The 12,318-nt window shown below is 45.2% G+C and overlaps 1 protein-coding gene across 1 annotated transcript in view; it reads right to left on the bottom strand.

The window, feature by feature from the left end:
- Nucleotides 1-1,342: 1,342 nt before the first annotated feature.
- The window catches only part of LOC129406540 (leucine-rich repeat-containing protein 37A-like), a 52,279-nt gene continuing 41,303 nt past the window's right edge, over nucleotides 1,343-12,318 (bottom strand). The window contains exons 11-16 of the mRNA XM_055144701.1: nucleotides 6,894-7,816; nucleotides 6,075-6,794; nucleotides 5,294-5,398; nucleotides 2,855-2,898; nucleotides 1,570-1,624; nucleotides 1,343-1,486 (exon numbers count right to left, since the gene is read on the bottom strand). Of these exons, the coding sequence (XP_055000676.1) occupies nucleotides 1,343-1,486; nucleotides 1,570-1,624; nucleotides 2,855-2,898; nucleotides 5,294-5,398; nucleotides 6,075-6,794; nucleotides 6,894-7,816 (1,991 nt within the window). The remainder of the gene's footprint in view (nucleotides 1,487-1,569; nucleotides 1,625-2,854; nucleotides 2,899-5,293; nucleotides 5,399-6,074; nucleotides 6,795-6,893; nucleotides 7,817-12,318) is intronic.

The following is a 12,318-nucleotide window of genomic DNA, read 5'->3' as shown; positions in this document are numbered from 1 at the left end:
GTAGAAACAGGCATTTTGTCTCAAATGAGTACCTCTCCTATTGTTACTTTGTTTATTAATATTCAGCAATGCTTGCAAGCCTGGATCTCTAGGGTCTATATAGGACATATCAGAGATGTCTGGGGTCTATATAGGACATATCAGAGCCCATTCAGAGTTACCAGGTCCTTTATCTGAAGGCAATGAGCAAGCAGACCTTGCTCTTAGATATCATACTATTCTTACACCTGAACTGTCACTGTCATTCTGTTGTCATCGATTTGCTCGAGCGGGCACCAGTAATGTCTCCATTGTGAGACTTGTTACTGTTTTTGGCATATTGAATACCGCCATGGGTAGCTTGCCAGGCTCTCCGAGAGGGGCAGAGGAATTGAACCCATGTCGGCCGCGTGCTAGGCAAACGCTCTAGCTGCTAGGCTATTGCTCCAGCCCAGGCTATTGCTACACCTGAACAATCAAATAAATTACATCCTCAAAATGCAAAAGCCTTTCAATATCAATTTGGATTTACTAGAAAGGCAGCATGATTGTTAAAAATTACCCTGCCTGTGCACGTCATTCCAGAATAGTTTCTGATGGGGTTAATCCGAGAGCACTCCTTCCTAATGAATTATGGCAAATGGATGTTACTCATGATCCTTAATTTGCAAAATTGAAATTTATTCATGTTTCTGAGGACACGTTTTTAGGTCTGATCTTTGAAACTTGACAAACTGATGAGGCCTTTAATGATGTATCATGTCATTGTTTTAGTCAATTTTTTCAATTTGGTATTCCACAATTCTGTAAGACTGGTAATGGCCAGGATATACTGGTAACGCATTTTATACTGGTAGCACATTTTAAAACTTTTGCGTTCACTGTGGGGCCTCTAACACCATGTCCTCCGGTGATGGTTCCTATTGCTCCTCATTAATCTGAGTTGAGATCTCCAGTGATGACAGGATCTCCTGGGATCTGAAGGACTCTCGTGCATGGGGGACCTGTGGAGCCTTGATGGACTGTCGTGCTGAGAGGGGCTGTGAAGACCTGATGGACTGTCGTGACTGGGGGGGAGTCTGTGGTGTCAGGGTGTCATGTAGAGATTTGCTGGTCTGTCGTGCCAGGGGGACAAGTGGTGGCGGGGGGCGCTGAGGTGCCTGAGTCTCCCGTGCTCCCTGGGTCTTCATGGCTGCCTTGGTCTCCTTGGCTGCTTTCTCCTCAGGAGTCAGTTCTGCTGTTTTCACTACTCCGACCTCACTGAACTCCATGGAACAAGAAGAACACAGTCAGCTCTCACAATGTACGTCCCCCCTCTGCACCTCTTCCTGACTTCAATTTGGTATTGGACCTGTCCCATCATTTACCCTTGGTTTCTGTTGAAAGTCTCGTCCTCGTCTGAGGAATCCTTGTCGTGTAGCTTCCTTGCCATGTTTTTCTGACGTGTGGCATTGAGTGGCTGATACATGTCCCTCAACCACAGGGGCCGCCTTCGCCAGAAAAAGTCCTGGAAAAGGCAAGGGGAGCTCGTGATCCTGCACCCTGGCCCACTCCTGTCCTGCCTCAGTGCCCCTCCCTCCCCTTGCTTACCTGAGGCTCATGTTCCACTGAACTTCTCCTATGAAGCAATAATCCAAAGAAGAACCTTGGAGGAAAACACGGATACACATCATTCATCATTCGCCCATTTCCCATGCTTCCTAAGATGGAGGTCTCTGGTCTTGTTAGGATAACTACATGGGTACCTTGGTCTGGAGCCATGATGAGTCAAACCACTATGACCTGACACCTTGACAAAGTTTCCATGCATACCTGTGGCAGTTTTTAGACATTTGCTGGGTCCATCCAAAGGGACAGCAGTCTCTCAAGAGACCATTACATGTACCCTGGCTAGGAAAACATGAATGATATGTAGTTGTGCTCACCACCGTGGCCCCAGCAGATGCTATGTGCAAAGAACAAACTGCCCACCACACTGAGAGAAAGCACTAGAGTCTGTCCAGAAGCCTTTCCACTTGTCGCCTCTGGATTTAGTCTCTCAGGCACCCTTTACCGGAAGTTTTGGTTGGGGGAGGTGATTCTATCGTCCTAGCTGCTTTATCCCAGATGCTGAACTAGAGTAAATGCCTGTGTGCAATTAGCCAAATCCTTTAGCCCACTAGCTTTCATCCTGCAGACAATCGCCAGTGAGCAAAGAAGCCACAGGTATCAGCATCAAAGGCAGGAACCACACTGAGGCACGGCGATGGGTTTTGAGTGTGAACAGAGGAGAGAGCAGTCTCATGCTTTACAGGCAGTGTGTGTGTACAGAGCAAGTGGGCGCTGAGTGGAGGCAAGAAATGCAGCTCCCAGTTCAAGGACTCTGGTCATCAATGGAGAGGCCCCAAGCGACAGGGACCATGCTCTTTCCCACTCACCAGCAGTGCACCCCCAAGGGCAAGGTAGTTTCCATTTTCCCTCGGTTCCTTCTTATAAGAGTTAGAGACAGAGGTTGGGGGATGTGCCTCAATGGTAAAGTACTTGGCTTGCATGTGTGAGGCCTTGGGTTCAATTTCTGGCACCACACTGAGCGCTGAGGATGGAGTAGCCCCAAGCTATTGGAAAGAGAGTTAAAGGGGCCTTTTGGGCGTGAGCCTCCAACTTTGGTCTCTGGCACCATATGGCCTCCCTGAGCACAGGTGGGCTGTGATCCCTGAGAGCAGAGCCACCCCACATGGGGGACTGAGCAGCCTGGCCTTACGGGGCCCTAAGACACTAATGCTGAACTCAGGCCAGGTCACAGAGCCAAGTAGCACACGGAAGGGCTCCAGGGTCCCTAAGCACGGCGGGGAAGGACACTCCAAGGTAAATGAAAGATTGACAGACTAATATTTACCTGGATCTTCCATCTTTACACTCCTCTGGTCTATGAGAATGAATCTGTTTTTTAAAAAAATACAATCATGATTATCGTGGTGACCAATCTCTATACAACCTTATTAATTCCATTGATTTTGCTGTACCTACTCACTGATGTCACTTTTTCAGAACAGGAATTCTCTCCTGATTAATAGTCCCGGGACTCTCCTACAGCACATGACTTAAGGGGCACAGTTAGGAATACAGCTTAGTGACTGTTTTAGAGAAATTCAGCACATTAATCCAGATTTAAAATTAAAAAAACTGAGGTAGGAAACAAAGTATCTGCCAATACACAAACACAGAAACATTCTTTTTAACAATGTTTTCTAAACAGTGTCAAGGACCAGTCTGATGCCTTTCCCATCGCCACTATTCATCCCCAGTGAGGAGTCCTCCTCAATGCAACGAGCAGAGTCGAGTCTTACAGGAGACAAAACTTGGTTGCAATTGCAATGATTCCTCCCCAAACAAACCAAATCCAATAAAGCTTCTATGAGATATGTCGATTCCTGGAGCTATAAATATCATACAGTGGATGGGGCACTTGCCTTGAATGTGGTTGACCCAGATTCGATCCCAGGACCCTAGATGGTTCCCTGAACCCCATTGGGAGTGAACCCTGAGAGCAGAGCCAGGAATAAGCCCTGAGCACAGATAGCCCCCAATAAATAAATAAATAAATAAATAAATAAATAAATATGTCAACTCTTTGAGCGACTTTGACTGAAATTTCAATACTTTAAACATTTCCATGTTTTTGTCCTTAAGGAGATAAAATGGAACAGTGGAATAAGGAGCACGGGCTGCTTTGCATGTGACCCTCATGTTTCAAAGTGGGATGATGGGGCTGGGGAGGTAGCTCAGTGGGAGAATGCCTGCCTTGCATGCAGGAGACGGGGGTTTGGTACCCAGCATGACAAGAACAGCAAGAATGGAGGGATGCTAATGCTGCCCTTAGAGGACTGCGAGGATTAAACCAGACAACATATAGGAAACGACTTGTACTGTGGTTGGCATAAATCAGTGCTGTGTTTGCTGGTGATGTCACAAACGAGCAGCTTACACATATCAAAGGCTCAGAGAGCTCTTCCTCAGCACTGTCACTTCTAATTTATTCTAATTCTTTGTTGGTGGTTATGGTGGTGCCAGGGATTGAACCCAGGGCCTCACATGCGCAAAACAGGTGCAACACCACTAACCTAGATCCCAAACCATTCAATCACATTTTGCTGTTTTTTTTTTTTTTTTTTTTTTTTTTTTTTAAGGCTCCACCTGGCAGTTGGTACTTGTGCGAGCTACTTCTGGAGTGGTGCTCAGGGGCCAGGTAGCACTATGGCTAGCACCTGGGTTCCCATGTGCAAAGTGAGGTGAAGTTTTAGTCCTTTGAGTTATCTCCCTGGCCCTTAAATCACTTATTTAATGTGCCTGCTGGGAAAAGTCAGTGGTGTGTAATTGAACAGTAGACAGATGTAGCTGAGCTCCTTGGAGTAACTACTGCACGCCTGCCATGATTAGAGTAGCCCAATGCGGGCTCAGGCTGCAGTGCGGGTATGTTTGGTTTGGGACCCACACAGCATATGCAGGAACAACTTGATTTGCTCTTTGGGAGGAGCTCCTGATGGCCCTGGTGGGTCTGCGGGACCATGTAGTGCTGAGGATAGAATCCAGGTCTCCGTCATGCAAAGTATGGAAATCACCCCCGTCTTAGCTGCAGTGTTTTAACTTCATCTACCAGGACGGACCTTAAACCTAAAGAGGGCTACTGCACTGATCAGCAGGACAACACCCTTATCTTTCAGTCCCAGGAGGGTGGTGACTCTCCATTTTGATCCTTCCAGTCAACAAGGAAAGTAACCAGTAGAAGAATGTCAGTGAGTGGTGAGCACATCAAACCACTGACATTCTTTTGAATTTAAAAGAGGAAAAAAAGTTTATATTGGGACCAGAGAGAGAGTGAGAGAGCTGAATGGTCAGAGTGCATGCTTTGCATGCAGAAGGTCCAGGCTGGATCCCTAGCTCTGCAAGGTGCCCTGAGCACCACCAGAAGTGACACTCCCCCACCCCGTCCCCCGAACTGAGCTGGGGGGCAGGACCTGAACATTGCAGGGAGTAGTCCCCAAACAGCACACAGGGGGTTCATCTTTTTGTTTCATCTCTATCCTTCTTATCTTCAAAGTTATCTAAGAGCTTGTTATTTTGGTTTCACTTCCACAAGGACCTCCCGGGAGTCAGGTTTCTTCACAAGCCCTGGGATCATCTTTGCAATATGAGAAGCAAGCACACCTCATTACTCAAGACTGAAGAGGAAAATCAAGTGTCATAGGAGGAAAAGGGGCTTCTATTTTCCATTTGTAGCCCCTGAATCTATTATAAGACAGATTAAATCCTGGAAGTCTGAATGAACTGTTCTTACCTCAATGAGACAGAAAATTATAATCAATATCATCACGAGTACAGTCACAGATATTGCCAAGAATAATTTGTTATTATAGCCATATCCTGGAACTTCTTTTGTGAGCTGAAAGGAAAAGAACAATTATTTTTATGCATTATTTTTGGAGGGCCACACCCAGTGATGATCAGGGGTTACTCCTGGCTCTGCACTTGGAAATCACTCCTGGAAGACCAAAAGGGATGCTGGGGAGAGAATTTGGGGTGGTGGCATGCAAGACAAGTGCCTAACCCACTGTACTATCGCCCCAGCACCCAAGAACAATTAGACAAAAAAATGGGAAGGATTTTTAAGCACATTAGAAAGAATGGCTAACTATTCTTATACAGTCTAAAATCCCATTTTCTCAAATCAGTGGATTATAGGCTTGTTTGATATGTTTTGGGGTTGTTTTGTTTTTGTTTTCAGCCCATACCCAGGGTTGTCAGAAGCTAAGAGATCATCATGTTTGATCCTTTACCCACTTTCAGCACACGTCTCCCATCCAGGCGATCCCTTCCAACTATCATTGTTATCGTGATCCCTTCTCTATCCCAGCTGCCCTCTCTCCCAGCCCTTGAGGCAGGCTTTCAACTGTGGACCATTCATCCTGGTCGTTGTTTCTAAATGTCCTTGGCTGTTAATCTCATACTAAGATTTAATTTATTTTTTAACATCCCATAAATGAGTGCAATCATTCTGTTTGTCCTTCTTCTGACTTATTTCACTTATGAGACTCTATGAAAAAAAAATCTGTCCTCACCTCACTTTCCTCTGGCTGTTTCTGTTCATCCTGGCCTTCGGTATTGTCACTGATGAAGTTCTCAGTCTTCCACTGGTCCGTATCCCATTCTGGCTTGGGAACCTTTCCTTCCTCCTGCTCACTGAGACGCTTCATCAGGAGGCCGGTTTCAGAGAGGAGCTTGGCACATGCCAGCTTCAACTGAGGCTCAGAGCAGTCCATTTTTATAGTCCGCATCATGTGAGCAATGAGCTTCCTCACGTTATTGTTGGGGATAAGGGACCGCAGCTGCTGGATGTATTCCATCTCCAGTTGTTCTCTTGGGTCTGGTCTTTGTGTGGCAGAGACGATGTCCGTGGCCACGTTGTGATATTCCCACTGCATCTCGCTGGACTGCTTGACAGTCGGCGTGAGGTTGTCCACCATCGGGGCTTCCATCTCATGGGAGGTGCCTTTGCTACCAACAGTTTTCTCTGGCACCGTGATGCCTCTGGTGTTTGTCCCATTTGCAGCATTCGTGCTTTCTGCAGTCCTTTTTCCTGCAGATGAGTGTGAAGGTTGAAAGGACTGGAGCAAAGGTTTGTCCTGATCTCTCCAAGACAGAGACTCCTCTCTTGGCGGGGACTTGATGAGGCTCTTCACTGCAGCGAAAGGAGGCCGCTTGGCGACTCGCACTGGCCTCTCCGGTGCTGATTCCTTCGTCTCTGTATTCACTCTGGGTTTGGCCCTTCTGTGTCCCAGCTGAGAGTAAGATTTCTGAAAATTATAATTTGTTCCATTGTGTGGCACGGGCCTGGGAAACTTCATGTTCCGAACCCTGGCATCTGCGTCTTATAAAACACGGAGAATGTCCCTTAGGTCTTTGGGGTTCTTGGGTGGGACTTTAGGAGTGGCGGCAGATGGGTTGCCCATGGAGAACTCTTTCAGGGGCATGGAGAACACCACCTTGTGCTCCTGGATGGAGGAGGTCTCTTCATTGAAGGAGTTTTCCACCCATTTCGTGGGCCTCCCTGCCAAGGGAAGCTCTTTCGGTTCTCTTGGGGCCGGCTGCCTGAGCCTTCTTTTTTGGGCAATGTTCCCCGTCGTGGGCAGAGCCTCCCCTTTCCTTAGGCTGTGCTGATTGCCCCCTTCTTTGAAGCGCCTCTTCTGGAGGCCCCCGGGGTTCTTGAACGTGCTGCTCATCTGCAGTGCTTGCCTCTCCCCCTCCTCCACCTTTCCTAAGTGCTTTCTCTTTGGGCAGACAGTTTTCAATTTCTTCGGAAAGATTTGATGTTTCAGTTTGGGCCCGAAAAGTATGGAACTGACCAGCGTGGCAGTTTTCTCTCTCTTTCTAGCTTTGTGAACTTTTGCTTGAGTTCCTGCATTTATCAAGCTTTCCAGAAAATGGAGACTTTTCGACTTATTGTATGTTGTATTGTTGGATTCGAGCTGTAGAGACATCGGAATTGTGCTATTCTTCAAATGTTCCAGAGGATTTGCTCCATCTTGCATATCTGAAAAAAGGAGCTTAACGAAGGGTAACAATGTTGATTCAAAATCTCCTATGTTCCCATCCAGGAGAAAAGGCACTATGTAATTTAGCCCAGTACTGATATCACTCTCATCATTCACGTCTAGCTGCTCGTTCACTAAAAGGGACATGCTGTTCCTCTCTGGCGAGGTGTTCTCCGATTCAATGGTTAGCTCGGTGCTGGTTGTCCTCTTTCGGGCCTGTAAAACCTTCATGAAGTCCCCTTTGGTGTTGCTTACGGACTCTTCCTCATCTGTAAAAAAGAAAGAGCTTGCTTGTCATCATGAAAGATGACTGGGGAGAATTTTGGGAGCATCGACAGACAGAAATCCCAGGCAAGCAAATAAGTAATCAGTAAATGAATGCCATATGGTGGGACGGGGAACAGGGAAACCCTAAATTTACACCTATGATTGACAAAAGGCTGGCTGGAGCGATAGCACTGCAGTTGGGCATTCGCCTTTCACGCGGATGACCCGAGTTCGATTCCTTCGCCTCTCTCGGAGAGCCCAGCAAGCTACCGAGAGTATCGAGCCCTCGCGGCAGAGCCTGGCAAGCTACCCGTGCGTATTGGATATGCCAAAAACAGTAACAATAAGTCTCTCTATGAGAGACGTTACTGGTGCCCGCTCGAACAAATAGATGAGCAACGGGATGACAGTGACAGTGATTGACAAAAGGAGAAATGAAGTGGTCATCGCTATTTATTCAGAATAAATAAGGCATGAAGCTCAGTACATGTCACTATCACTGTCATCCCATTGTTCATCTATTTACTCGAACAGGCACCAGTAAGGTCTCCATTCCTCGAAGCCCTGAGATTTTGCAGCCTCTCCTTACTCATCTTTCCCAATACTAGAAACTCTTTCAGGGTCAGGAGAATGAAACCTATCATTACTGCTTTTGGCATATTGAATACACCACAGGTAGCTTGCCAGGCTCTGCCCATGTGAGTGAGATTGTCTCAGTAGTTTGCCGGGCTCTCAGAGAGGTATATGTATATGTGTGTGTGTATATATATATATATGTATATACATATATGTATATATATATTACTCTATATGTCACTGTCACTGTCATCCCGTTGCTCATCGATTTGCTCAAGCGGGCACCAGTAACGTCTCTCATTGAGAGACTTATTGTTACTGTTTTTGGCATATCCAATACGCATGGGTAGCTTGCCAGGCTCTGCCGCGAAGGCTCGATACTCTCGGTAGCTTGCCAGGCTCTCTGAGAGGGGCGGAGGAATCGAATTTGGGTCGGCTGCGTGAAAGGTGAATGACCAACCACTGTGCTATAGCTCTGGCCGCTCTACATGTATGTTATCTGTATATATATATATATATATATACATACATACATATATACATATATATACTAATTTAATAGATATAGATAAATTCACTCAGTACATGTATTTAGGATTATTCCACTGGCAGGCAGAGTGACAGTAGAGTAGATAAAGTACTTGTCTTCTACGCAGCCAACCTGGGTCTGATCCCCAGCACCCCATAGGGTCCCTCAAGCCTTACCAGGCCTGACCCCTGAACACAAAGTCAGAAGTAAACTTTGAGCACCTCTGAGTATGCCCCCAAACAAGCAAACACACAAACAATAATAATATGATTATTCCACTGGTCCCCAAGGACCAAGTGCCTAGTATTCAAGACAAATATTTGCTGCCCAGTTAGACTCTTTACAGATCAACAATGACTTCTGTTTTATTTTTTGGCCATTTCCAGCCATGCTCAGGGGTTACTCCTGGTTCTGCTTCAGAATTCTAGCAATTCTGATTTCTAGGAATTCAGAATTGAAGTATGTTGAGTTATGAATTCAACATAATCTGGTTCCAACTGTATTCTGTGAATCTGAAAATATTTCAGATCATTAAAAACTAACTAACCTTGGGTCTGTGATTCAGCCACAGGACAGGATTGATGCACAGCTGACTTAAATAACATGCATCTTAGAGATAAGTGACCTTCCTCTATGATTAAGGAGGAGTGTTTTAGATAGAGAAAAATTAAGATTAAAATTGAGCAAGTTCCAAATTCTGATTTAAAGTCTACACTTTTTGAGTAAAATATACCTTTCTTAATGTCTACCTGCTCTTCATGCTTATTGGTTTATATAAACACTGAACTAATTTAATAATTTATTCTTTGTGCTGATAGTTTTACTCTTTTAATAACACAATTTAACACTAAGGTCCATGTTAGAATCTATCTTATAACTGTTATAAGCTAATTGAAAAATATTAATGCCATCAATCACTATTAACATTTGAAAACTTTTCATAATGTATCATTGGGATGGCTATGAGATTAGTTCCTGGTATGTCAAACAAATCACATGTATTTGGATCTTCTTTATGTTTATCAGAAAAACTATTTAATAAAGTTTGCAGACATAATAATGCAGCTATTAGAGCTTTTGGACCTGGCTGTGGAGCGAGCATGATGGAGGGGCCCGAGGGAGCGCCCTCGGACTCCAAGCAGCCCACTGAACTAATTCCGGCATGGGACCAGAGACCCCACGGCGTGCTGAAGCAGTGGGACCCGGGCATCCCCCAATTCTTTTAACTTGTCTCTCTCTCAACTCCTCCCTCCTGAGCACAGCGCAGGGGCCGCGGTTTTCCTGAGCGCAAAATGGAGACGCCGAGCCTCTCTCTAGGTTTCTCCATCTTATGAGCACCATAAAAGGGTAAAAGTTTGTAGTGATGTTATTTCTGGTTGTACTTTCCCTGGACTTTATACAGAAACCCAAAACCGCGCATCCGACCTAATGTCATCTTAGTATGAGCAATATGTAATGGTTCCTTTCTAATGGGGCGGACTTTTGTGGGAGATCCTAATAGTAAGTCTGTTGCTGAAATATTGAAGGCAATCAAAGTGGTAGCCATCTCACTAGACTGAACTAAGCTATATCCCCACGCCGGCTGAGAAGAAATTTTCTTCTTTCTCGGAAAGAAACGCGGTGTGTCATCAACTACAGTGTGATGTCCATTAAGCAAACAGACCTGGTGGCGCGGGAATGGGATATAAGGGGAAAAATTATGTACAAGGAACAGCGGGACGCTGGTGGAATCTCGAGCCGGAGCCGATACCAGCGCAAGACCTTCGGTTCCAGAGACTGCTTACACTCTACTAGTCTATCAACTAAGCCAGAGCCCCACGCCTGCTGATGACGGGAAATAACCATCCTTTTTGTTTTTTTTTTCCCTTGTCAGGCAGCGTGGCGATTACTAAAACAGGCGTGAACTCGGTGGCGCGGGGCAAGGGGGAAAAAGAAAAACTATGTAACAAACAGCGGGACTTAATATCTCTATATTCTTAGCAGTGGAGAATTATCAAATGCCTCCTTGGCAATAGGACTGCTTTTCTTTTTTGGGGGAAACCCCAACAACGGTAGTGAGTTGTGTGTTGAAACATGGAATGTAATCGAAATAAGGCGTAAACGAAGTGAAACATATCATGTGCAAGGGTTGGGACTGGGGAGGTGGGAGGGGGCGGCAGGTATACTGGGGGGGTTGGTGATGGAAGATGGGCACTGGTGAAGTGAAGGGTGTTTGAGAATTGTATAACCGACATAATCCTGAGAACTATGTAACCCTCCACATGGTGATTCAATAAAATTAATTAAAAAAAATAATGCAGCTATTAGATAATTTAACCCTGAGTTAGAGAAGCATAAGAATAAGCCCAAGAACAACCTCAAATGTATGATCATCTAATCTTTGATAAGGGAGCAAGAAATGTGAAGTGGAGCAAGGAAAGCCTCTTTAACAAATGGTGCTGGCATACCTGGGCAACCACATGCAAAAAAATGGGCTTAGACCTCGACCTGACACCAGGCACAAAAATCAGATCAAAATGGATTAAAGATCTCAACATCAGACCACAGTCCATAAGGTACATCGAAGACAAGGTCGGCAAAACCCTCCACGATATTGAAGCTAAAGGTATCTTCAAAGATGACATGCATCTAACCAACCAAGTGGTAACAGAGATAAACAAATGGGACTATATTAAACTAAGAAGCTTCTGCACCGCAAAAGATACCATGACCAAAATACAAAGACAATCTACAGAATGGGAAAGGATATTCACCCAATACCCATCCGATAAGGGGTTGATATCAAGGGTATATAAAGCACTGGTTGAACTCTACAAGAAGAAAACATCCAACCCCATCAGAAAATGGGACGAAGAAATGAACAGAAACTTTCCCAAGGAAGAGATACGAATGGCCAAAAGGCACATGAAAAAGTGCTCTACATCACTAATCATCAGGGAGATGCAGATCAAAACAACCACGAGATACCACCTCACACCATAGAGAATGGCACACATCCAAAAGAACAAAAGCAACCACTGCTGGAGAGGATGTGGGGAGAAAGGGACCCTTCTACACTTCTAGTGGGAATGCCGACTGGTTCAGCCCCTTTGGAAAGCAAAATGGACGCTTCTCAAACAACTAGAAATTGAGCTTCCATTTGATCCAGCAATACCACTTCTGGGAATATATCCTGGAGAAACAAAAAAAATATACTCGAAATGACATCTGCACTTATATGTTCATTGCAGCACTGCTTACAATAGCAAGAATCTGGAAAAAACCTGAGTGCCCTAGAACAGATGACTGGTTAAAGAAACTTTGGTACATCTATACAATGAAATATTATGCAGCTGTTAGAAAAGGTGAAGTCATGAACTTTGCATATAAGTGGATCAACATGGAAAGTATCATGCTAAG

Source organism: Sorex araneus, chromosome 7, assembly GCF_027595985.1.
Source record: "Sorex araneus isolate mSorAra2 chromosome 7, mSorAra2.pri, whole genome shotgun sequence".
NCBI lineage: Eukaryota > Metazoa > Chordata > Mammalia > Eulipotyphla > Soricidae > Sorex > Sorex araneus.
Note: the sequence above shows the minus strand (reverse complement) of the source record. Positions and strands in the feature narration are given on the sequence as shown.